The sequence below is a fragment of the Chlorocebus sabaeus genome, chromosome 26 (assembly GCF_047675955.1).
Source record: "Chlorocebus sabaeus isolate Y175 chromosome 26, mChlSab1.0.hap1, whole genome shotgun sequence".
In the NCBI taxonomy this organism is placed as follows: Eukaryota; Metazoa; Chordata; class Mammalia; order Primates; family Cercopithecidae; genus Chlorocebus; species Chlorocebus sabaeus.
This window is the reverse complement of record NC_132929.1, coordinates 37,463,120-37,490,893: the sequence shown is the minus strand read 5'-3', so window position 1 is coordinate 37,490,893 and position 27,774 is coordinate 37,463,120. Positions and strand designations below refer to the sequence as shown.

General features: G+C 32.6%; 1 protein-coding gene across 6 annotated transcripts in view; it reads left to right on the top strand.

Annotated features, from left to right (window-relative positions):
- VPS13C (vacuolar protein sorting 13 homolog C) overlaps positions 1 to 27,774 on the top strand; it is a 184,975-nt gene that overhangs the window by 145,725 nt on the left and 11,476 nt on the right. For 4 of the 6 annotated variants that reach the window (XM_008016378.3, XM_008016380.3, XM_073012202.1 and 1 more), the window contains 15 exons: positions 1,224 to 1,459; positions 7,359 to 7,500; positions 8,889 to 9,029; positions 9,793 to 9,874; positions 9,990 to 10,059; positions 10,669 to 10,780; positions 10,901 to 11,014; positions 12,857 to 12,996; positions 14,556 to 14,637; positions 15,784 to 15,897; positions 16,684 to 16,759; positions 18,220 to 18,383; positions 19,616 to 19,661; positions 21,980 to 22,103; positions 22,826 to 22,940. In XM_008016378.3, the coding sequence (XP_008014569.3) occupies positions 1,224 to 1,459; positions 7,359 to 7,500; positions 8,889 to 9,029; positions 9,793 to 9,874; positions 9,990 to 10,059; positions 10,669 to 10,780; positions 10,901 to 11,014; positions 12,857 to 12,996; positions 14,556 to 14,637; positions 15,784 to 15,897; positions 16,684 to 16,759; positions 18,220 to 18,383; positions 19,616 to 19,661; positions 21,980 to 22,103; positions 22,826 to 22,940 (1,758 nt within the window). Of the gene's footprint in view, positions 1 to 1,223; positions 1,460 to 7,358; positions 7,501 to 8,888; positions 9,030 to 9,792; positions 9,875 to 9,989; positions 10,060 to 10,668; positions 10,781 to 10,900; positions 11,015 to 12,856; positions 12,997 to 14,555; positions 14,638 to 15,783; positions 15,898 to 16,683; positions 16,760 to 18,219; positions 18,384 to 19,615; positions 19,662 to 21,979; positions 22,104 to 22,825; positions 22,941 to 23,653; positions 26,817 to 27,774 lie in introns of those variants that run through there. The other 2 variants (XM_073012204.1, XM_073012203.1) reach the window with 1 other exon arrangement.

Sequence of the window (27,774 nt, the reverse complement as noted above, 5' to 3'; positions counted from 1 at the left end):
GTACTTCATTTAATTTTTAACACAAGAAATGGATGAAAAACAAGAGTCAAATAATATTGGAAGAATAACTATGAACTAAGATACATAGCACATTTTGTAGTTTACAGATATAGAATTCACCTTCTTAATAGGTATGTTTGAAAATTTGATCTCTTGTTAGAATAAAAAAACAGGGCAGGCTTCTTTGATCATATAATATATCTTGAAAGTATTAGTAAATTTTGAACGTTAGTGACGCTCAACTGTTCTTATGCTCTTGGTAACTTCAGTTGTTTTTGTTTTTTGTTTTCTCCCCTGGAAAGCATGGAATGGAAAGTACATAGTAGGTACTTGTACTGCTTATTGAAATGAACTGTTCTATTTTCATTAAACCTAGAATGAAGTAGAATTTATTATTTTAACCTCTGAAAACACTGACCAAATAAAGCCTTATATTTTTAAGTGCTACATACATTTTAAGTGCTTCGCCAGTGTGATTCACATAAATATTTCCTATGTTATAGATCATGGAAACATAAAAATAAGCTAGGCTGGTTTTGTCCGAGGTTACATTTCTTTTTTTTTTTTTGAGACATAGTGTTGCCCCTGTCGCCTAGGCTGGAGTGCAGTGACGCTATCTCAGCTTACTGTAACCTCCGCCTCCTGGGTTCAAGCAGTTCTCCTGCCTCAGCCTGCTGAGTAGCTGGCATTACAAGCGCCTGCCACCATGCCTGGCTAATTTTTGTATTTTTAGTAGAGACGGGGTTTTACCATGTTGGCCAGGCTGGTCTCGAACTCCTGACCTCAGGTGATCCACCCGCTTCAGCCTCCCAAATTGCTGGGATTATAGGCGTGAGCCACCACACCTGGCCTAAGGTTACATTTCTGATAAAACTTCTGACCCATTCTGTTCTCCAGCTTGGAGACAAATAATCATCTTATTGCATTGGTGCCACCAAAATATCCTCTTGAAAATCCTGCTCGGTGCCCTTTCAGCACTCAATTGGTTATTCAAACTAAGGTATTAAAAAACTACGTACTATTAGTCTTAGTTTTTGAAAATAATTTGTGAGGATATTTTAAAATAGATTATAACTTAATTTATGTCATTTTGATGGTTAGAATTTTTCAATTTTAGTAGTGCTTCTTAAACTTCTTCAATCTTTCTCAGTTATTATAGTTCAATTTTATATAATAAAAAGTTACTATGTGCGGGTTTAATGAAAAGTCTTTCTTTTTCCCAGGATGAATGTGGACAGTTTCCATATGATGCAAACATCCAGATACACTGGGTATCATTTCTAGATGGGCGCCAGAGAGTTTTGCTTTTCACCGATGATGTTGCCTTGGTTTCCAAAGCACTACAGGCAGAAGAAATGGAACAGGCTGATTATGAAATAAACTTGTCTCTCCACAGTCTTGGGCTTTCACTGGTTAACAATGAAAGCAAACAGGAAGTTTCATATATTGGGATAACCAGGTATGCAAGAAGGAAAATAAGACATCCTAAACCTTTAAAAGGCATTGAGTTCGTAATAGCCAATTTGAGGAAAGTAAAAAGATACCTGGTTTGACTTTGGTATGCTGTATATTTATTCAGTAAAACTTACTGAATAATTCTTTGAACTGTTCGTTGAAAAGCCCCGAGGATATAAAGATGACTAAGACGCTGTCTTTGTTTTCACAATACTCATTGTCAGTTGGTGGGGAAAAAAGTGATTTGTTTCTTTCCTTGTTGTCCTTGTGTATGTGTGTGTGTGTGTGTTTAATGAGTTGCAAAAATAGAACAGGAAAGGATGTACAAAGAAGGATGTACGTGTGCAATGGAAATACAGAGGTATAAGTGACTAGTTTGTGCAGTAGAGGTTGGAGAAACTGTCAAGATCAGGGAAAACAGAAACAAATTGAAAAAAAGGTTCAGAGAGGAGGCAGTATTTGATATGAGTACATAATCTTTAATGGGTGGCCATTTAGAATTTTGTAATAGTTATGGGACCAGTTATTTTCTGTAGTTCTATTTAAACCTGTGTAAGAAAAATATTAGAATATTTAGTTGATTTTAAAAATCACACTTAATTTGGTAAAAGGCTTATTCTTTTTTGGAGGCTGATGGGTGGAATGGTTGACGTGATACCAAATATAATCACGATAGGATCTGTCAATAAGCACATGTTTGGGGAAAGAAAAGCAAATTAAGGAGAAAAGTAAATAGATAATCTATGTAATGAACTTTGCACGACACCTGACAAACTAATGATCATAAATGGTATCATACATACTATTAATATAATGTTAATATATTTATATGTATATAGGCAATGCATTCTTTGTTATATATTTCAGTATTATATGATATTTTTAAACTAAACATGGTAATCATTTTTAGTTATATAGGTCCAGTTTTCCATTTTGTTCTTTGATAAAACTTTTTACTTTAATATTGTATATGCTGTCCTAGTTTGTCAGGTTTACCTTTATAAGAACATGGAAAAATTTACCTAAAATAACTTCAGTACCTTTTTTATGACATGGTACACATTCAGTGAAATCTAGATTTCCAAAGGAAAAAAATCAGTTACATAATTTTAAAAAACAGACTTTTTTTTGAGCAGCCTTATGTCTAGAGAAAAACTGTGTAAAATAAAAAAGTTTTCATATACCCACACTCTTCTTTCTCCTGTTACTAACATCTTGCAGTAGTGTGGTACATTTGTTACTATTGATGAGCTAATACTGATACTACATTATTATCTAACTTCATTATTATCTAACTTCTGTATCTAACGTTCGGTATTACTGTTTGTGTTGTACATTCTATGAGTTCTGACAAATGCATAATAAGCTGTATTCACCATTACAGTATTATGTAAGATAGTTTCACTGCCCTAAAAGTCTCTCAGCTTCCTCCTGTTAATCCCTCCATTCCTCTTCTAAACCTTTGGAAACCGCTGATCTTTTTATTGTCTCCAAAGTTTTTCTTTTTTCAGAATTTCATTTGGTTGGAATCAAACAGTATGTAACATATTCAGATTAACTTCTTTCACTTGGCAGTATGCTTTTAAGGTTCCTTTGTTTCTTTTCATGGCTTGACAGCTCATTTCTTTTTATTAAATAGTCCATTGTATGAATGGACTATTACTCCAGTTTGTTTATCCATTCAACTATTGAAGGAGGTCTTGGTTGCTTCCACATTTTGGCAATTATGAATAAAGCTGTTATAAACATTCATGTGCAAGTTTTTGTGTAGACATGTTTTTCTCCTCTTTGGAGTAAGTGCCAAGGAATGTGATTGCTGGATCATATGATAAAAGTATGTTTAGTTTTGTAAGAAATACCGAATTATCTTACAAAGTGGCTGCATCATTTTGCATTTCCCCCAGCAATAAATGAGAGTTCCTGTGGCTCCACATCCTTGCCAAAATTTGGTATTGTCAGTGTTTTGGATTTTCGCTATTTTAATAAGGATGTAGTAGTATGTCATTGCTTTACTTTGCAGTTTTCTGATGAGACATGATGTTGAGGATCTGTTCATATGCTTATTTGCCATCTATATATCTTCTTTCCTGAGCCACCTGTTCAAATCTTTTGTCCATTTTAAAATTAGGTTATTTTCTTAATGTTGAGTTTTAAGAGTTCTTTGTTTATTTCGGATACTAGTCTTCTATCAGATATGTGTTTTGCAAATACTTTTTCCCAGTCTGTGGCTTATCTCTTTATTCTCTTAACTGTTTTTAACAGCAGAAGTTTTATATTTTACATCAGACTTATCAATTATTTTCCTTCATGGATTGCGCTTTTGGTGTTGTATATAAGAAGTCTTCACTATACCCAAAGTTACCTAGATTTCCTCCTATTATCTTCTAGAAGTTTTATAATTTTGTGTTTTATATTTATTTATTTTTATGTATGTATGTATTTATTTATTTTTGAGACAGAGTATCGCTCTGTTGCCCAGGCTGGAATGCAGTGTTGTAATCACCACTCACTGCAACCTCTGCCAGCTAGGCTCAAGCAATCCTCCCACCTCAGCCTCCTGAGTAGCTGGGACTACAGGCACGCACCACCCTGCCAGGCTGATATTTTTTATTTCTTTGTGGAGATGGAATTTCACCATGTTGTCTAGGCTGATCTCAAACTTATATTTAAGTCTAATCCAGTTTGAGTTATTTTTGTGAAAGATGAAAGCTTTGTGTCTAGATTTGCTTTATTGCATGTGGCTGTCCGGGTGTTCCAACATAATTTGTTGAAAGACTTTGGTAGTTTCCTCATTTAGGTCACATATACTTTGTATTAGATTGTGTTTATACATAGTGTTTGTTTCTTTGGTGCTAATGTAAATGGTATTCTGTTTTTCTTTTAAATTTTAATTGTTTATTGCTGGCATGTAAGAAAGCAGTTGACTTGTATATTAACCTTATATTTTTGCAATGTTGTTATAATTTCTTATTAGTTACCAGAGTTTTGGGGTTGATTCTTTGGGATTTTCTGTTTAGACAGTCATGTCAAATGTGAACATAGGCACTTTGATTTCTTCACTCCCAAATTTACTTTCTTGTCTTACCACTTCTTGGACTTCAGGACTATGTTGAGGTGGGAATAATTGAGAGTGGACATACTTGCCTTGTTCCTAATCTTGGTGGGAAAGCATCTGGTTTCTCTCTATGATGTTAGCTGTAAGTTTTTTGTAGGTGCTCTTTATCAAGTTGAGGAAGTTCCCCTTTAAGTTGTCTCAGAGTTTTTATCGTGAATAATGTTGGATTTATATTGTCTATAGTAGATATTTTATTCAGTGCCTTCACTGACTGGTATCCTCTAAATACATTTTATAGTTAGAACATTGTTAACACTACCATTGACTAATATAAACAAGCTATGTAAAGTAAAATATTATAGATTTTAGTATTCTCTAATTCAGGTGCCAGCAAAGTTTGGCCTGTGAGCCAAATCTAGTCCAGTGCCTGTTTTTGTACAGCTTTTGACTTAAGAATAATTTGTTTTACATTTGTAAATGGTTGAAAAAAATTAAAAGAAAATAACATGAAAATTGTGCAATTCAGTTTATTTCCCATAAATAATGTTTTGTTGGGACACAGTGATTTCTGTTCTTTTACATGGCTGCTTTGACATTGCTACTCAGTGCATTACAGATCACAGCGTGTTTGAGTTCATGCATATTGTTCTGCAGCATTTTTTTATTACTGATATATATCCATCATATCAAAACAAGAGAAAAGTGGACTTTGAATGTTATTCTTTTAGGGCGTAATGAAATGTGGATTATCTTCTTATTTAAAAAAGCATTATTTTACTATGTTATGAAACTACAGCTGTGCTGAAATAATACAATATATGTTGACAATATAGTTTCCAAACTAAGCACTTTCCATAACATTTCCAAATCACAGGAAAGCAATGGCCAGAAAAATTAGAAAATTTAAGGCAAAATATATCATCACACAGAATATCTTCACAAATATAAAAAACAATAATGAGGCTGCAAGCAAAGTAAGTTTCTGAGTGACTTATTTGTTAGCCAAGCCAGGAAAGTTTTTTAAGTCTTTTACCAGTGGTGAGTTAATTGAATTATGTCTGATTGCAGCAGCTAAAGAAATGTATCCAGAGAAAATGAGCTTGTTTAAGGCCATTAGCCTTTCAGTAGGAACAGTTGCTTAAAGAATTGAAGACATTGCGAACAACATCAATAGTCAATTTAAAAAACAAGGCAAATGATATTGAGTGGTTTCCCTTGGCTCTTGATGAGTCAACAGATGTTACCAATACTGTTCAGTTGTATATTTGAGAAGTCAGCACTGAGTTTGAAGTGACTAAAGGATTAACCTCTATAAATAGTTTGCCTAGGACAACTATAGGTGAGAATATTTTCAAACAAGCTGATGAAATACTAATTCAATATGACCTGAAGATAGATACAACTGATTATGGGAAAAATATGTGTGGAACAGAAAAAGACTTAGTTGGACAAATTCATAAAGCTGGTGAAAAGGTAAAGCATTTAAAGCCTATTGTATTATTTGTGAGCAGGTACTTAGTAGAAAATATTTCAGTCCACCTTTTGTTATCAAACCACTAGTGTCAAATAGTAAACTTCATTAAGTCTTGTGGACTTAACTATCATCAGTTCTGTGAATTTTTGCCAGAACTAGAATCTGAATGTTCTGACTTGTGTTACCACATAGCAGTTTGATGGGTTAGCAGCAGTAACTTTTTATTGTACTCTTTGAGTTCTGGGCCAGCATTAAAATGTTTTTGAACAAAAAGAACCACCCTCAACCACTATTATTAAACACCAATAATAGTGGCTCTGGAAATTAGTTTTTGTTGCATAATTGCAGAATTGATGATTTTTTAAATGAATTTCAAGCTAAAATTGGAAGACAGTGCTTATGTGAAAAATTTATACTACAATATAGTCAATTTTGAAGACCACTAATGTTTGAATCTCAAGTAATATCAAGATATTCCATGTACTTCCTGTGCTGTCCAAAGTTAAAACATGAAGCAAAATCTCCACTTCCACATGTATTTGGAGAGGATATATTTTATGGCCGGCAACTCCAGTTCCAGCAACATTTTTTCTGACCTCAATGCAGGTGTAAGGAAATTTCCTCATTTCACAATTCGTTTGTGCAATTGAGGAGCCTCTACCTAACTTTGAATTGGAAGTGATTGACCTGTAATGTATTAATATACTGAAAGACAAATATCAAGAGAATAATTTAATAGAATTTTATAAATGCCTTCCAAGTGATATATATGCTCAAGTAAAATAATAAATTCTCATTGATCAATGTCAGTATTTGGCAGTACCTATCTGTGTGAAATGGTATTTTTAAAGATGCTCATTACAGATTACCATTAATAGATGAACATTTGCGATAGATTTTGGTAATAAATAACACTAAGTGACATGTTACTTTCACAAAAGAAGTTTATTTTTTCATTAATAGACTTGTTTTTAAGAATTGCTCTTAATTATTTTATATTCTAAATTTCATCAATTAAAAATTTATGGGAGTTTTTTCTCTCTTTTGTATCTAAGTTGCCTATCTAATAACTTGAATTTTTGTCTCAGTCCAGAAAACCTAAAATATTAACTATTTAATATATGGCCCTCTGCAGAAAAAGTTTGCCAGTCCCTTAATTGATTGATGTCAACATTGATAGAAAAAGTTATTTTCTTGCCTGCCTCTTTTATATTTGTACTCTTACAACACAGGTATAGTTCGTTACTTTAAGAAGTTTCTTATACTAATGTAATTTTCATAGGAAAATAATAGTTACAATAATCTGGAGTTGCATAAAGTTCCACAGATCTAAATACATATTGCTAATTTAATTTTTGTGTGTGAATTATTCAGTTCTGGTGTTGTTTGGGAGATGAAACCAAAACGGAAATGGAAGCCATTTAGTCAAAAGCAGATAATCTTACTGGAACAATCCTATCAGAAACATCAAATATCAAGAGACCATGGCTGGATTAAGCTAGATAATAATTTTGAGGTATACCAAAATTCTTTTTTTTTTTTGATTTTTATATGTGTATTTTCCTGGTGGTGGTAGTAAGTAAAATTGTAATGCCCGAGTAAAGACGTGTACAAAAATGAACTTATTAGTAGATAAACTTTTATTTCTTAATAGGATTGGCGTGACTGATACACATAAGTATATTTTTAATTAAAACATATTGTTATTTAATCATATACTGTGAAACAGGATTTAAATCGGTGTTTTAATAATTTTATTGCATTTTTATATTTTTGTAATTCTATTAACAAATCAGATAGTCTTAAGGAACTTGTTTTCAGAAGGATTAGGAAGAAGTTAAGATTGCTTCATTGAAATTTTTTTAATATTTTGAATGACACCAATACATATTGCTAAATAAAGACTGTGTAAAATTACATATTTCATTGAGGAAAAACCTACAAAAACCTGCTCAAGTAAATTCAATAAATGTGAGTGATTGTTGGACATGAGTTGGCATTCACAAATAAAGATGCACTCCACCTGGGCCCTTACACAGTTAAAACTAAAAGTCACCTATGCTCCAGGAAGTCTGAAGAAGCTTGACTGCAATTTCCAGCTTGCTCTAGTTTAATCATGCAGTTTGGTTATTCTTTGTCTTTGTTGTCTGATGGTTTGGGTAGCACTGTCACCAGTTACATACCCCACCACCCCCATCAATTTTGGCCATACTTAAATGATTAAAAAAAACTATATAATTAGTATCAGACATGACTAAGCTATCAATTATTGATTGCAAAACAGAGTTTGTTTAGAATTATCTTGGGGCCAGGCGCAGTGGCTCACACCTATAATCCCAGTACTTTAGGAGGCTGAGGCAGAAGGATCACTTGAGGCCAGGAGTTTGAGACTTGCCTGGGCAACATATTGAGACCTTGTCTCTACACAAAAAAGATAATAAAAATTAAAATTAGCTGGGCATGGTGTCACATCTGTAGTATCAGCTGCTTGGGAGACTGAGGCAGGAGGATCACTTGAGGCCAGGAGGTTGAGGCTGCAGTGAGCTGTGATTTTGCCACTGCACTTGTGACAGCAAGACCCCGTTTCAAGAAAAAAAAAAAAAAAAGAATTATCTGGAACTATTCATTATTTGAAGAAGTTTTCTTTTACATAAAGCATGTTTTTTAAACTATAGTTTCTATACTTGAAAAGTTTCACAATTGTTATCTTGTTTTTCTAATAACTTTGGTGGAAAAGTGGTGCTTTTGCTTCAGAGACCTCAACTGTAGATCACCTTAAGATAGATCTGTTGGTGAGACACAAAGATAAAGATTTTTTCAGTTTGATCAATAAACAGATATTTAAAATGGCATAGCTACTGTGCTAATATCAGCTCATCACAAAACCATGTGCTTTTTTTCCAGGTCAATTTTGATAAAGATCCAATGGAAATGCGCCTCCCTATTCGTTGCCCTATTAAACGAGACTTTTTATCCGGAATTCAGATTGAATTTAAGCAGTCTTCTCACCAGAGAAGTTTAAGGGCCAGGTTGTACTGGCTTCAGGTAACGTTGTCATCCTCAAATAAGTGTTCATCATCACTTTGGGAATCTTGGGAATGAAATTTTTTTTTACAACTTTATAGTTTACATTGTAATTGGTATCTTTTCTTTGTATGTTTTTTTCCCTTCCACATATCCTGTTTATTCAACATCTTACTTATACACTTCGTGACTGTTAAGACTAATTTTGATCGGTTAGCCTGCAAAAGGGTTTTCATGCACTGGGATTGTTATTTTTAAATGTTCCTTTGAGTTTGTCGTGGGACCCCCATGTAAGATTTTCCTTTGTCATTCTTCAGGGCAGAGAGCAGAGCTTTGCTGGAGTTTCCTTTTGGATGCTTGCTTGCTCTCTCCCAGCATCCCTCCCTTCCTTCCTTCCTTTTAGCTGTTAAGTACTGTTTAGCCTACTTTAATTCTTTTTCTTTTTACCTTATTCCTTAATTTCATATTCAGTTTCCACTTATGTTTTATTTACACATAGAGAATTGAAATCTTGCGGGATCCATAGATACAAGTATTTTCATTAATGATGTACATACTGCACACTGTTAATACAATCATGAGAGTATTTATATAGTCCTTTATTTAAAGCCTTACCCTTGCTGAAGTATATAACTTTTACAAGTTTAAAATGAAACTTCTAATTACACCACATATACACGCAGACAATTATGATGAAGGTAGTGGCCTCTTCTATAACGTTATCTTTGAAACTAAAAGTTTAAATTATTTGAAATCTTGGTAAGTTGGTTTTCTTTTCTTTCAGGTTGATAATCAGTTGCCAGGTGCAATGTTCCCTGTTGTATTTCATCCTGTTGCCCCTCCAAAATCTATTGCTTTAGATTCAGGTAAAAAGAAATAAGTTGTGACATAGATATAACTTATTTGTAAAAGTTAAATAGGCATTAGTTTGACCTAGTATAAAGCATTATTTTTTTTTCATGTGTTACTTCTTCCTCTTAGAGCCCAAGCCTTTCATTGATGTGAGTGTCATCACAAGATTTAATGAGTACAGTAAAGTCTTACAGTTCAAGTAAGTAAAGATTCCTGCTGTTTCTCTAAAGGAATTTAAAATGAGAGTCTACTTTGAAAATAAATCTCACTCTTTTTGAAAGTGACTTTCATGTAAAAAGTATTTTCCAACTGAACCTATTAATTCACTTTTGGTCAAGTAATCTTTTACGCTTCAACTTATTTTAGTAGTAGTTGCTACATATTTTAAAGTGTAGAATTTCTTCAAGCATCTTCTTCCCTTTATAACTCCAATTAGAATATAAAATAGTAAGTGAAATCTAAATGATATGTATTTGTGAGCTGTGTTCTTTAATGTAATCACTGTGAACTTTAAAAATTGGATCATACATGCTACATGATCTAGTTGTATTTGTTTCATCTGTGACATGACGAATGTCGCATTTGGGACTGTAAGTGCTAAGTGTTAATGCAGCAATATTACCCTGAGTGAAGCTTTCACTCCAGTGAGAAGGTCTCAATCTAAGAAGACCTTGATCTTATTAACATAGTTTTTAGGAGATGAAGGAACAAGATATAACTGTGACTTTTCACTAAAATCAAAGTTTTAACATCGAAAATTAAAAGATTTGGTAGAAATCCTTTTCCATCTTAAATTTTTTTTCCTTAGGTATTTTATGGTCCTCATTCAGGAAATGGCCTTAAAAATTGATCAGGGGTTTCTAGGAGCTGTTATTGTACTGTTTACCCCAACAACAGACCCTGAAGCTGAAAGAAAACGGGTAAAAATTTTCATTTCTTGGGAAAAATATAAAATTAAAAAAATTTAAATCAGCCTTTTTTGAACTAACTGTAATAGAGAAAAAAATTAAAATAGAAATTCTTGATTTTATTTTTTTCAGACAAAGTTAATCCAACCAGATATTGATGCTCTAAATGCAGAATTAATGGAGACTTCAATGACTGATATGTCAATTCTTAGTTTCTTTGAACATTTCCATATTTCTCCTGTGAAGGTTTGTTGTAATTATTAATTTGAAAATTTAGTGAAATTATTGTAGAACTTTTTAAAGGGTCTGTGGACCAAAGTAGGTTTTAATTTGTTGCATCATGTATTTGGTGGGAATTTTATTTGATTAATCGAAATAATTAAGACAATTCTCTGTAACACATGTACAGCCATAATTCCCACAGAGAAGCCACCAGAGCATGTTTCCAGTCTTGAATTAATAACCCCTTTATTCAAAGAAGAAGCTGACAAAAGCATTTCTTAATTAAGCGTAGAAGTGCTTGCCAACGTTTAATGTTTTGGTTACACTTTGTAACTACTATCACTGTCTAAACAGAGAGCTATAATGGGTGCTGTAACCAGAATGCGAAAACGCTGAGGTAGGTACTATACTGTTGATGTGGTGTTTTCCCCCCTTCCAAAATTTGATTGTAACTAAGGGAGTGGAAAATTGGATACCTTTCATTTGCCTGATTTTGTACTTTATGAACTCATTTCTCTTTTCCCTTTTGTTGTTGTTTTTAGCTTTTATAGGAGAAGGTGACTGCTTAGTAAATTCGCAAATGCTATCAACCATAATGCTCTAAGGTTGTGTAATGGGCCAGATTTATAATTAAGTAACTCTTTAAAATATTGATGATCCTTTACATTCTCAAAAACTGTTTACTGCACATTACTTTCAATTGCATTTACCAGTTCTTCAGCTAAATGAATGGACTTCTAAAATGAAATTATTATTTTAAATCGGTATATCAGTTTGGTGATACCAGACATTGATAGTGTCAGGTTTAAGATTGATAATGTTTTATGTGATAGGTAATATACCATTTCTTTTTCACTTTTAAGTGAAAATCAGTTATTTGTGGGATTGAACCACACCTTAAACAAATATTTACTGAATGCTTATTATGAAAGTTGCTGTGGAGGTATAAAATAGCTTCATGGATATTGTATTCTAGAGGGATATTAATGATTGATAATTTACCTATTTGTGTTCTTAGGCACAGTGGCAATTGAGCCATGAAGTCTAATGGTAAAGATAATGAACAACAATTATTTTCATAGCCCATAGTAACGATGCCCTAGGGAAAGGCTGGATCAGTGTTTACCTGTGGTTACCTTTCCTGGATCCCAACACTCCCAGACTCTTCATGTGGGCAGAAGGTCACATGAAAGAAAAAAACAACCGCAGGCTTTCCTGGCCTTGCCCCAAGTCCACTTTACTTGAGCTCTATATTAGTTAGTTAATATGGCTAGGAAATGACAAAATGAGAAAGGAAATTCATCTACTTTACACATGTTGAATTACTTTTTGCCTGTATCTTCTTGCACTGTTGCACTAATGGTTCAGTATGAAGTAGCAGCTAAATGAGGATCTGAAATCTCATGTTTAAATACTAAGTTGGAGGGTCTGTGGAAACTGAAAACCTTATTATACTTTTAAAAACTTAACAACTTGCTAACTTACCTTAATTGTCATGTTATTGTTATTATCTATTATTTTGACTGGCAGATTACTTGTGTGCCAGTTGACATGTTTTTCTTCTTAAAATGATTATGACATTTTTGTAAAGTGTGTTGGTCTCCTTCATATGAATATAATGGCATTTATATATATTGCAAAAATTAGAACTCTATTTTTGGATCAGACTAATTTGTATTTTTTCAAAAAGCAAAGAGAATCAAGTGTAAGTGGGTTGTTCTGCTATAATGTATAGTATCAAATAATAGCTTTCACTAGGACTCTAATCGAAAGATTTTTTTTGGTTTGTTTCTGGACTACCTGGATCCTAAATATGTAAAATTTTCACTTTTAGCTTTCATTTATTTAACATTATTTTTCTTTTAGTTGCATTTGAGTTTGTCTTTGGGTTCCGGAGGTGAAGGATCAGACAAAGAAAAACAGGAAATGTTTGCAGTTCAGTCTGTCAACTTGCTGTTGAAAAGCATAGGTGCTACTCTGACTGATGTGGATGACCTTATATTCAAGTAAGACTTCTGTTAGAGTACATTGGGAAGCAGGTGTACCAAGGTCATGTTTCTGGAGATTAATTCTCTCCACTTGTGCAATGTTAGCTTAGGAAAAGGATAACTTTACTACTTACAGTTGGAGAATTTGGTCCATTTGTGATTATACTCTTTAGGAATGCTTATTGTATTCATAATGATAAGGTGAAGAGTCTTGTTTTCTTTGATTACTCATATCTAGATAATACGTGGATATAGAATAATAATTGAATTTTTAAGTCATATATTGTAAATCAACCATTTTTAAAATATGTTATATTCAGAGATATGTAATGCTAGATACGTATACATTAAATAAATTGTTATTGAATTGCAATTCAACAATGGCATTGGAACAAGTAATTATCTGGGTGAAAAAAAAAATCCCTGTAGATCATTTTTACCTTACATGTACACTACTAAATTTCAGAGAAAACGAATGATAAAATATAAAACCTAAACTGAAAAGACAAAAAAAGAAAAAAGACATCTCTGAATAGTGGATGTCTTTCTAAGTTTAAAAGCTGTGGAAAATATTTCAATAGAAAATAAAAGATATATTTAACCACATAAAAATCAAATACTTTTCAACAAAATCAATGAAAATAATTAAAAACAAAAGACTGGGAAAATATAATGACAGAGAAAGGACTATTATCTTAATATTAAACGTTGATAAGAAAAACCTAGATTCTAATGGTGTAGTGGCCAGAGAACAATAGGAGATAATTAGCAAAAGGGAAAACACAATGATGATGTTATTATTTATCAAATAATACATGCAAATTAAAGCAATGATAAGTTGATCAAAGATTTTAAAATATGAGCGATTCTATTTTAAAATCCTATTTAATACTAGTCAGGGGTGGTTCTAAGAAATAGGCACTTTTTAAATACTGTTGGTGTAAGTGGAAAACTACATTTGTTAGGAGCCTTAAATGTTTTGTTGCTTTTCACTCAGTAATTCTCTTTTGGGAAATTCTTTCCAAAAAGTAATCTAATCTTGAAGTTCAACCAAATAGTTATATTCAACATACACATGGCATCATTAATTATTTTACCAAAAATTGGAAATGTCTGACAGTGGAAGAATTGCTTGTTATGACACTGCCACATGGTAACATGATATGCTTCTGTTTAAAATGTTTATGTAGAATTTTAAATAACATAGAGAAATACTTCTCCACAATTTTGAGTGTAAACAGGGCATACAAAATGTTTTAAACATTTTATCTTAGCATATAAAAGAAAGAATTCAAAGTGGGAAATAAGAAAATAAACCTTTAAAATCCACTATGCGGTGGGATGATGGTTGACTTTTAAAGAATCTCCTCACTCTTTATGCATATATGAAAAACTTGTGCACTGTTTTTATAATAATTTAGTAACCATTATTAAGACAATCATAAATTGTTATGTGGTAAATATACAAAGTCGATTGTGAAAGAATAGGCTATGATTAGCATTAGCTGTCATTCAAATTTTAAGTCCCTTTTTTTTTTATATAAGTATCTTTGAATCTTTCCTTTTTCTCCTCCCAGGCTTGCTTATTATGAAATTCAATACCAATTTTACAAGAGAGATCAGCTTATGTGGAGTGTTGTTAGGCATTACAGTGAACAGGTAATTTCCTATCACAGTATTTCATAAGGAATATACTTCATAAAATATCAAAACATTTTCATGTGACTGTATAGTATGCAGTAATGTTTATATAATTTACCTCAGTTTGAAATCTCCTTATTTAGTGGTTTTCTTCAATGATTAATTTCTATTTCTTTAGTTCTACCCCTCTTTATACACCTTTTGAAAATTTTCCTCCAGTTCCTTTTTTGACTTTACAATTATACTTTTACCACTTTGGGAAAGAATAGTGACTTTATAGTCATTACACTTGATTTCTTCAGTGATTACAGTTTCTGAATATAATCTAGTGAATTGCAAGCAGAATTCTAAGCCCGCTTCCTCCCTGTGCCTCATTTACTCTGTGGTTCAAGTATGTATGCACAGAGACAGTCAGTAGTTGTTGCAGGTCACTTTGGTACAATTGCTATACCATGGAACTGCAGGGTGACATTTCCTTTCCTTCCACTGCTGGAATGTTCTTTCTCCTATGACATATACAGACATTATGAAAGTTACGTGTTAAAATGAGGATATGTTTTCCCTTATTTTTTGTTTTGGTTATTAATTATTTTCCATCTAATTTATTAATAATAATGATGGTAAAGTAATAATAAAAACAACTAACAATTACTGAATTATGTATTCATTTAATATGCATACTCACCCATGCAAGGACAGTGTAACTTCCCTTTTTAAAAAATTTTAAGTTTTTACAGAGACAGGGTGTCACTGTGTTGCCCAGGCTGGTCATTAACTCCTGGCCTCAAGTGATCCTCTCATCTCAGCCTTCCAAAGTGTTGGGATTACAGGCATCAGCCACCACACCCAGCCTTCCCTTCCATTTTATAGATTAGAAGACAGGCTGTTAGATACTAAATAGCTTGTAGAAGGTCACATAACTGCTACGTGGCAGCCTGTGTGTCAAACCAGTTCTGTTTAATTTAAAAGCTCTTTGTAAAGTATTAGCATAGTGCCTGGCACAGAGTAAAAGATCAATTAGTGGATGTGGTGGTGGTTATTCCCTACAGCTTTCTTTTAACAGAAACTTAATTTTATCGGTAAATCTCTTTTTTTTTCTATTTTATTATGATGTTTCTTAAAACAGTTATGAAGGACTTAATTTAATTTTTTTTTCTTTTTTAGTTCTTGAAACAGATGTATGTCCTTGTATTGGGGTTAGATGTACTTGGAAACCCATTTGGATTAATTAGAGGTCTGTCTGAAGGAGTTGAAGCTTTATTCTATGAACCCTTCCAGGTAGTGACCTCTTACTTATTTTAAGGATAGGTATAGAAAAATGGATGTTCTCTTTTTTAATAACAAATAGTAATTTGCATTGTAATTGTATCTGGGAATTGAATAATGTTCAAATCACAAAAGTATATCAATTTAATATTTTTATTTAAAGGTACATGAGATAGCACTGGATGATTGTTTAGAATTTAATGAGCACTGCCCACATTTGCCAGGATTTAATGTAGTTGTAAGAATATTTAGAATGCTGGGTAGATTAAGACTTTCAAGACTGTTCCATCATTGCGGAAGGGACTAATAGGGAACTGAAAGCAAAATTTGTTTCATATTCAAGCTTTCATCTAACCTATTCCCCTCCATTTAAAGGGTCTAGCAGCCAGCCCAGTATATGAGGGTTTTAGAAGAATAAAGCAGAGAAAATAAATGGGAGAATAAGACAGTAAAAAAAATCTGTGGACTCTCCTACTCTTGTTATCGTTGCAGCTTGTTTTAGCAATCTGATGAAACTTAGTTCTGGGAGGCCAACTTCAAATTGCAATTGAAGCCAGTGATTTATACCTATCCAATTTTTGACTTAAAGAATTTGCTAAGATCATGTAGGTTGAAATACAATAGATATTCTATCCATATTTGGGGTAGAGGTGAAAATTGATTCATCACAGTGTTTATAGATTTTTACAGATTTGGATTCTTCAGGCAAACCCTGAACTATTAAATTAAAAGTCTTAAACTTGTTTAAATTTTAAATAATAAAATTTTTTGGAATTTTTTTTTTTTTTTTTTTGCCAGGGTGCTGTTCAAGGCCCTGAAGAATTTGCAGAGGGGTTAGTGATTGGAGTGAGAAGTCTCTTTGGACACACAGTAGGTATGTATCACATATTTGTGTATATGTATATATTTTTTATTATATTGTTATGAAATTTGTTGTTGTGAAAAACAAATGCTTTTATTTAATAAAGGAGGGATCACTTTCTTAATAATCCCTTTTAAAAGACATGTTTCTTTGTTTTTAAATGGAAAATAAGTTAACAGTGGACTGCTGGTTTTTTAATGTCTTTGTAGTGTTGAATAAATGTACTTTAAACAATTTTATTCCTTTTCTTGTTAGATGGGAAAAGTTAATTTCTGCATTTTTTGTATGAGACAGAATTTTAAGCACCTATTAGTTTAAACCAGTTGCATGCTGTATATTGTGATAATGCTGTTTATATACACAATGTAACTTCTCTGAGCCTTAAAATTTTTTTTATTTTATTTTTAATTGACACATGATTATATATATTTATGGGGTATACAGTGATATTTTGATACATGTATACACTAGGTAGTGATCAAATCTGGCAATTAGCATATTTGTCACCTTGAACAGTTACCATTTCTTTGTGTTGGGAACATTCAAACCCTCTCTTCTAGCTATTTGAAGACATATAATAAGTTGTTGTTAACTATAGTCACCCTACAGTGCTATAGCACATTAGAACTTATTCTCCTATCTGGTTGTAATGTTGTATCCATTAACCAATCTCTCCCTATCCTCTTCTCCCCCTACCCATCTCGGCCTTTAATAACCACAGTTCTACTTTCTAATTCTATGAGTTCAACTTCTTTAGCTCTCAGATGTAAATGAGAACATGCAGTATTTGTTTTTCTGTGGCAGACTTATTTCACTTAACATAATGTCCTCCAGGCTCATCCAAGTTGCTGTGAATGAAAGGATTTCATTTTTTTTTTTAATGCCTGAGTAGTAGTCCATTGTGTGTGTGTGTGTGTGTGTGTGTGTGTCACATTTTCTTTATCCATTCATCCATTGATAGACACTTAGATTGATTGTATATCTCAGCTATTGTGACTAGTGCTGCAGTAAACATGGGAGTGCAGACATCTCTTGATATACTGATTTCTTTTCTTTTGGATATATACCCAGTAGTTGGATTGCTGGATCATATGGTAGTTCTAGTTTTCATTTTTTGAGGAGCCTCCATACTGTTTTCCATTAATAGCTGTATTAAGTTATATTCCCACTCTCAGGGTATAAGCATTCCCTTTTCTTCACTTCTTTGACAGCGTTTGTGATTTTTTTTTGGTCTTTTTTCTAATAACCATTCTAACTGGGGTGAGATAATATCTTACTGTGGTTTTGATTTGCACTTTCCTGATGATTTTTGATCTTGAACATTTTTTCATATACTTGTTGGCCATTTGTATGTCTCCTTTTGAGAAATATTTATTCAGATTGTTTGCGTATTTTAAAATAAGATTATTTGTTTTCTTGCTGCTGTTTGAGTTCCTTGTATATTCTAGATATTAATCCCTTGTCTTTGATAGGTGGTGCAGCAGGAGTTGTATCTCGAATCACTGGTTCTGTTGGGAAAGGTTTGGCAGCAATTACAATGGACAAGGAATATCAGCAAAAAAGAAGAGAAGAGTTGAGTCGACAGCCCAAAGATTTTGGAGACAGCCTGGCCAGAGGAGGAAAGGGCTTTCTGCGAGTAAGTTCTCTGCTGAATCTAAGAAATCTGCAACTAAAAAAAAAAAATTTTTTTTCTAGCTGGTTGTATGAAACTTAGAAGGCTACTTATGAGTTTAGGCCTGTCAGAATAGAAATAATGATAAATTATGGACTTTCCAGTTTCCTTTTTGCTCCCCTTCCCCATTGTCACCACCAGATCTATCCCCTGAATTGCCAGATTTCGTAAAACTGTAATGATGATAAGTTAGCACTGGTGTAGAAGGTGGGGAAGTGAGAAGCAGAGATACATGGTACCGATGGAAACTAGAGAGAGAAGGAGCTCTTCAGGTCATCAGTGATTGACTGTTTCTGTGGAAGGGATGTGTGAAAGTTAATTGTTGATAAACCAGGAACTGCCTTTCATTACTTTTTAATACGTTTAAAATTATATAGATAATATATGAATACTGCTTAATTATATAGGTGATGTATGAATATTCTTGTAAATAATTATAAGAACTTAAAAGTTATTCTGTTGATAAGTAAATAAAACATTATGAGTAAGGCTAGAATACTCTTTAATCACCTCTCATCTGTTTCCAATTTAAGTGTGTATCCATCAGTTCCCTTTCTGTGTGTTTATAGAATATACAGGTAGTTTTACTACCATTACTTCACAATGATTAAGAATGTATTAGAATATTCATGTTTTAATATTGGAAATGATTTCAGGAAACTGCTGTGTTTTTTGATAGTAATTTGTAATGTTGGGTGTTATAGTCACTAAGGCACTTTGTTTGCCAGGTTATTAGCTTTCCTTGGGAGGGCCCTTTATTTTCAGTTTTCTACACTTCCACTGAGTTACAATGTAATCTCCTTAAAATTTCTAATTAGATCGTAAATATTATTTGGCTCGGCTCACTCATTTTGCTGATGTGGAAACTGAGACTTAAAGAGATTTCATCAACTGCCCGTGGTTACATAGCTGATTGGGATCATAGCCAGATTCAAAATCCTTTTATCTGCTTTACTCATGTTTCTTTTATAAAATTTTATTCCTGCTAGGAATAAATCATTTAAGATTTGCTGTGATATATTATTTTAAAAATCATAGTGCTAACTTACATGTGTATGTTGTTTACATTATCAAGTTAAGTCTTCAGTTTTTTTTGTTGTTGTTATTTCCAGTATGTCTGTAGAGACCTCTAGTGGTTGGTTTAAAATTAAACACCTTCCATTCAGTCTAGACTATATGATTGATTTCTCTTTCAGGGAGTTGTTGGTGGAGTGACTGGAATAATAACAAAACCTGTGGAAGGTACGTTGAAAATATTTCCTTCCTTTACAAAGTCTGAAGACTTGATAACTTAGCAAACATAATAGATGTTATTGCTGCTGATACTTGATTGAGAAAATTACTGACTGAATTTTATATTCGTAGCCTTAAGTTGCTCAATGAACATATTTTCCTCAGAAAGTAGAGAGGTTAAGTAGTAGATCATGCTTTAGACTTTGAATGATATTTTTAGCAGGGCCAGAGATAAACTAGATTTGTTTGGGCCCTCAGTAGCAATTTACTGATTTTTGCTGTTGCTATTTTTATCCCATTTAAAAAGCACATTGCTTATTCAGTGCAATCCCTATCAAAATCCCAGTTTGTTTCTTTGCAGAAATTGACAAGCCAAGTCCAAAATTTATATGGCAATTCCGAGGATCCAAACTAGCCAAAAAAGTCTTGAAAAAGAACAAGGTTGGAGGACTTCTACTTCCCAAATTCAAAACTTACTGTAAAGCTACAGTAACTAAGACAGTGTAGTACTAACATAAGGATAGACATATAGAACAGTGGGATACAATCGAAGATCCAGAAATAGACTCTTACTTATGGTTAACTGATCTTCGACAAGGAAGTCAAGATAATTCAATAGGAAAGAACCGTCTTCAACAGGTTTGCTGGGACAACTTCATATCTATGAGTAAAAGAACAAAATTGGACACCTACCTGTGCCATATATAAAAAATGAGTTCACAATGGATTAAAAACCCAAATTTAAGAGTAAAACTGTTAAACTCAGAGGAAAATATAGGAGTAAATCTTCATGACTTTGGATTAGGCCAAACTTTGCTAGAAAAGATGCATAAATTGGACTTCATCAAATACATAAATTGAACTTCATCCACATTTAAAATTTTTGTGCTTCAAAAGACAACCATGAAGAAAGGGAAAAGACAGCCCACGGAATGGAAGAAAATTTTTGCAAGTCATGTACGTGATAAAAGACATATCTAGAACATATAGAGAACTATTAAAAATCAATAATAAAAAGACAACACAATTTTAAATGAGCAAAAGATATGAATAGACATTTCTCCAGAGAAGATATACAGATGGCCAATAAACACATAAAAGGACGTTAAACATCGTTAGTCAATAGGGAAATGCAAGTCAAAACTATAATGAGACACCATTTCACACCCACTGAAATGGCTAGAATCAAGTGTTAAGAGGATGTGGAGAAATTGAAACCCTCATACACTACCAGTGGGACTGTAAAATAATGCAGTCATTTTGGAGGAAAATAGTCTGTCAGTGCTTCAGAAAGTTAAACACAGAGTCAACATGTGTCCCAGCAATTCTACTCCTAGGTTTACACCCAGAAGAATTGAAAACAGGTGTTCAAACTGTGCACAAATGTTCATAGCACCATTATTCAGAATAACCAAAAGATGGAAACAACCCAAATGTCCATCACCTGATGCATGAATAAACAAAAGGTGATATTTCCATACATTAGAATAGTAGTCATAAAAAGGAATCATGTACTGGTACTTGTCACAAAATGGATGAACCTTGAAACAAAAGTCACAATACACCACATATTACATAATTCCATTTGTCTGAAATGTCCAGAATAGGTAAATCCATAGGGATAGAAAGAATCTCTAGGTGGTTACCTAGTCTGGAGTTGGGGAGGGGCAGGGAGGAATGGAGGTACACTGGGTAGGATTTGGTGGGGAGAGGTTGGGGGAAATAGGGAATGATTGCTAATGGAAAGGGGGTTTCTTTTTAAAATGATAAACATTTTTTAAAATGGATTGTGGTGATTGTTGTGCAAGTGTGAACATACTAAAAGCTAATTTATACTAAAATTTAATTTGTACATTTTAAGTGGTAAATTTTATGGTATATGAACTGTATTTCAATAAAGTTGTTATATATATATTTAAAAGCACACTCCTTGAAAAATCTGATGGTCAGCATTAAAAAAGAGAACGTTTTCTGGTCCCTTCTTACACCTGCAAGGTACAGGTACTGACGAGACTCCTAGATCAGTAGTTCTCAAACTTGAGCATGTGTCAGGATCACCTGGAGTGCTTATTAAAACATAAATGCTGGCCCCGCCCCCAGAGTTTCTGATTCACTAGGTCTGGGGTGGGGCCCAAGAATGTGCATTTCTAACACACTTTGAGAACCACTATTTTATCACATTAGGATTACATTTAACTTCTTTAGAAAGCCACATTTTTGTAACTTCCTGAGTAAAACAGTTCAGTATCTGACTCAGGTTTTGGTTGAGTTCAAACTTGCTCATTTAAAAATATCTTTATCCATTCATTGTCATTGGTTTTCTGAAGGTGCCAAAAAGGAAGGAGCTGCTGGATTCTTTAAAGGAATTGGAAAAGGGCTTGTGGGTGCCGTGGCTCGTCCAACTGGTGGAATCATAGATATGGCCAGTAGTACTTTCCAAGGCATTCAGAGGTAATTGAGTACATACTGTGTGCAAGGTATGTGTCTATGTGCCAGTTATTACAAGGAATACATAAATAGATTAGATTATTTGAGTGCTTCTAAGGATCTTAAAGTCTCATTGAAAGCTGTGGTAGCTTTAAACATAGAGTGCCACCAGAAAGGAATATGAAAAGACATTTTTTGTGAACATGGTGAAACCCCGTCTCTACTGAAAATACAAAAATTAGCCAGGTGTGGTGGTGGGCGCCTGTAATCCTAGCTACTCGGGACGCTGAGGCATGAGAATCGCTTGAACCCAGGATGCAGAGGTTGCAGTGAGCTGAGCTGAGATCGTGCCACTGCACTCCAGCCTGGGCGACAGAGTGAGACTTTGTCTCAAAAAAAAAAAAAAAAAAAAGAAAAGAAAAGACATACTTTGTGGCTGAATTTCCCCTTTATTCAACAAATGTTTATTACCTACCATGTGCCAAGCACTGTGCTAGACACCAAGGATACAAAGAGTCGGTGAGCTAGGCCCTGCTTTTATTATTTTGATATTTCTTTTTATTTTAGAAAAGGTTGGGGGACTTGGAGTCAGACAGACTTGTTTTTAATACTTTTGCGTTATTTGGGGAAAGTTATTTAAAATTACTGATTGTTTTTTGTGAAATATTTATATATTTAATCAACACACACATTATTTTGAAAGACTCTCACATAATTTCTTACACTTACTCTGATGCCTTATTCAGGGCAGCAGAATCAACTGAGGAGGTATCTAGTCTCCGTCCCCCTCGCCTGATCCACGAAGATGGCATCATTCGTCCATATGACAGACAGGAATCTGAGGGCTCGGACTTACTTGAGGTAAATTCTGTTCTTCATGGTCACGAGTGAAATGGAATTTTAATGATTTCTAGGCCCAGGATTTCATGGGTGGTTCTTAAAGTTCCTGATTCACGAACTTCTTTAAGTGTTATACATAGTTTGTAGAGTAGAATTTGATTATTTGTTTTTCATTTTAGCATGTGTTAAATGGAAAATACAGGTGTTTTTTTTCCTACATAGGAGCAAAGCTTTTGTCGTGCACAGAAAAGATAATGTTAACTCATAGGCTATGTCACTATTTCTGCGATAGCTCATTTAGTTAATATTGTTAATTTTGGTTTCCTGCTTTATAGCTATTTATTGGAACTTCATTGCTTCATTTCTCCCAACCAAATTAATTTATTTGCACTGCTTTGTAAATCTAGATTTATTTCAGTAAATAGAACTAGATGAGAGAATAAAAGATTATATATAATTATGATCTTGTTAAACCTTGAAGAAAATTTAAGAGCTTTTTAACTTTTATTTTAGTTTTAACTTGATTATATTTCAATAATATATACATATATAAATTGCTATTCTCCCATGACAGGCTTTCCCCCAAAAGAAATTTATTAATATTTTTCTGCCTTGACTTTAAAATGAAATGCCTCTTAATTGTTCTTCCTTTGGTTTTTATTGTATATGATTACATTTTATCTATCTTTCTGCATGCTTCTAACTTTATTTTCTTTGTTTTTCTGCCTGCACAGCAAGAACTGGAAATACAGGAATAAATGTTTCCTAAACTACTACTTGATTTCATCCTTAAAAATCAAAACAAACTGTGGTATTAATTGACTGTGTCTGAATTCCATTGTCAATTTTAATGAAATTTTCTTTAAAACTCTCACCTCCATCTGAACTTTTCATAGTAGTGGCTTGACTACAAATAAAAACTTGTGGTATCCCTGGTAATACTGTACTGAAATAAGAGATTAGTATAAAATATTAAAGGATGCAGAGAATCAACTCTCTTCTCCATTTAATAGATGAAGGACTATATTGAGCTAGAAACAGATATTGTTATTATCATTTCAAAAAGTTTATCTTATGGTGTTCATGTGCATTTCAGGTAAAATTGAAAAACAGGACAATTATTATGTCCAATTTAGTGAATATGTTTATGTTTGTGAGTCGTGATGATGGAATTACGTAGCTTTCTGTTTCACAAATGACTCTAAATTTACGTAAGTTACAGGGCTATTAACTGGAGCATCTGCTTTAATAATTGAATTGTCAGTTGCTCTGAGCCTGCCCTTAGACCTCAAATAATAGTTGGCACATGAATTTTGAGGATGTTTCCTCATCCCTCTTTTTCCTGTTTAACCCCTTGTTACTGTTGCTAAATAAATGATAGTCATTTTCTAATTATGTTATATACATTTTCAGCCTTTAGCATTTCTGCTTTTCAAATATTGAATCTCCTTGTTGGTTATACTTATTTCATAATTATTAGTTTTAATTAATGTAAATAGAAGTTGAATATGTAATTATGCAGATTGCTATGTGGCACTTGAATACATAGATTTCTTTATTTTCAAAAACCAACCTTTTGCTTTTAAATCCTTAGAGAGGTTTTATTATCTTAATGAGAGAAAAAATAATTATAAATCATTATTTTTGAAATTAGTACCCTCTTAGTTCTCAACATAAGTTATGTTTCAATTTCTTTTTTTGTAATAAATGATGGAAATGTTTAATTTAACAGTGTCTTATCTAGCAACTTTCATGTTTCACCTCAGAAACGAAGCCAAAGTATAAACAGATTTAGTGTGTTGTGTATTTGAAGAGAATGAAACTATTAACATATAATTGTTCAGTTGGATTATGTATTTTAAGGATTACAGTTATCAAAATAATAAATGGAATGTTTTATGTTTAAAATAAGCACTTTAAAGAAGAAAGACTGACATCCAAAAACCAGCCTGTGCTAGAAATACAAAGGAAATTACTTCTGTCCTTAAGGGACCAAGTATAACAAAACATGTAAATGTTAAAAGTAGCTGACAAACCTTTCTTTTGCCTAATTTAGCGATGGCAAAAATGTCACCACATGCAGTTTTCTGGGAGAGTCAAGCACAAATAACTAATTCAAGATGCTTACTTAAATCATCTCCAATAGTTACCCTTCCTGAGATTATTCTAAAAGTAACAATTTTTAATTTTACTGGTTGTATTGCTATTTTAATGAGACTTACTTTTGAGAACTCCTGTAACTTAAGATTTTTTCTTAATTGTTTTGTTTAGCTCTTTATTAATTTTTTCCTTGTGATATCTTTTTATAATTCTGTCAAAAAGCACAAAACTTCAAGAAACTTTTAATTATTTTTCTAAACGTATAATCTTGTCTGATTTCTTAGTTTTAATTAAGATATCAGACAACTTTTAAAACTTTAGTGCATTATTATAATTACTGGAAGAAATAGAATGATTATACACTAATGAGAGGACTTGGTAGTTTTTGCCATGGATGTCAAATGTGGGCATGGATGATTGAGATATTTAGGCTATTTCATTCTTTGCCCATCTTGGCTGTGATCAGTCAGTTGGGTAAAAATATTTGTTGATTATTTAGACTGTATTGGATACAAAAGAAGCCTTCTGTCCTTAAGGGACCAAGTATAACAAAACATGGAAATATTAAAGAACATTAGAGTATAAAATTATATCCTTTTAGCCCTTCGTAATATGGCCAAATTCTAAATAATTTATGTGGAGATCTTTTGATCCTCGTTTTCCTTTTTCTCCTAAGTATTACTCTGTATTATTCAATACGTAGCTTTGAGAGTTACTAAATCATATGTTTTCATGAGATGTACTATTCTACTTATCCTCTAATCTTCATATATATTTATACACACACACATATATACACACACATATACATACACACATATACATATATATACACATACATACATATACACACATATATACACACATACACACATATACACACATACACATATATACACATATACACACATACATATACACATGCATGTACACATATATACACACACGTATACATACATAAACATATATACACATATACATACATATACACACACATATGCACACCATACATATATACACATATACACACATATATACACACATACATATATATAACACACCATACATATATACACATATATATAGATACATTATATGTATGTATGTATAGTCATTTAATACTCATTTTGGTTCACATACTTATGATCATACAACATTTAAAACCACATTTCTTGCTTTTTAGTTTTAGTTGTATTTTTCCATGTTCTTAAAAATGCGTCATTAACATTTTTAATTCTTGTATTACCATCTATTGAGGTAACATTACATTGTGTTTTTAACTCCTCTTAATACATGACATTAAATTTGTTTATTATTTTACTAACAGTAATAATGCTGTAATAAACATCATTATACATTTTGGGTTTTTATATCTTGTTTGCTTTTTCATATTTCTGTAGAATTTACTTGAAAAAATTGAATTACTGGGTAAAGGGCTTTTGCAAAGTATTGTTAAATTCCTCAAGTTGCATTTTTGGGAAGGGGACGTGAATATTTTATCAACTAATTTGGTCTCCTGCTGCCATTAGTGACTGAATGTCTTAATCTGAATCTCAGAGTGTAGTGGGTTTTTAGTAGTGCTGAGAACAAGTTTTCTAAAGTGTATTGTGGTGATAAATTATATTTTAAAAGCTCTCAATGGCTTGAAGCACAATAGCCTAATAAGTAACGAAAATACATACAAGATAGAAAGTGGGTAGTATTTCTTGTACTTGCATTTCACATCTAAATATTTTAACATATTTAAATTTCAAGCTGATGATAAATGCATTACATTATTAAATTCATTTCCCATTTTCTCTTTGAAAAAATTAAGGCATAAATGTTAAAAGATTTTAGCTAATTCGCACAAGTGAATTGTGAAACAAGTAAGTATTGCTGTGAAATCTGCAGTCCTCTCTGAGACTCATTCTGAAGATGAGATCCCAGTTCTTTGTGGATTCCTCTTCCTTATTCATGGCTTTTTGCAATTGTCAAGGAATGACTAGGTACCAAGCAACTTTAAAAAATGTGTATTTAAGCATTGAAATAATACCAAGTGTGATTTCTCTGTGGTTATATTGATTATATTATCCTTTTAATAATATTGGCATTATATTCTTGGTCATAAAATGTTAAGGTCTTATTTATTCAGTATATTTATGTTCTGTATTTTCATATATATTATCTATTTTCAACCATGCATTATATATAATGTCAGTAATAGTATTTCATTAGCATTCATTATTAAAAAAATTTTGTTTTTAATATTTGACTAATTCAAGTCAATACTGTTGAGATAGCTGAAAAGGAAAATAAATGTGTTTTAATGTACTACCACTTGTATTACTTTATGCTGATACTTGTTTTTAGAAATTGTGCCAGGTATTTTGAAATCTTAGAAATTGTTCATATTGTCATATTTTCTTTCCTATAAGAAATATAATTTGATATATAAATATACTTCTCCATGCATGTTTAACCTATGAGATTAAATGTTCGAAGCATTAAACATTAATTATCTTGGAATTTTATTATGTGTATAATATCTATTAATAACTGTATGTAAACCAGTGGTTCTTAATCTTTGAGAGAGATCACAGACCCCCCCCCCCCATGATTTTTTTTAAAAAAAAGAACTGACAAAAAAAATGAACTGTGCTCTGAAAAAAGTTTTAGAACCACATTTTCGAAATTTTCTGTTTTATGTTAGGTAGTTCAGAGACCCATCCCAGCGTCCTACCATTGACCCCTATTTCAAAGCCCCTGTAATGTT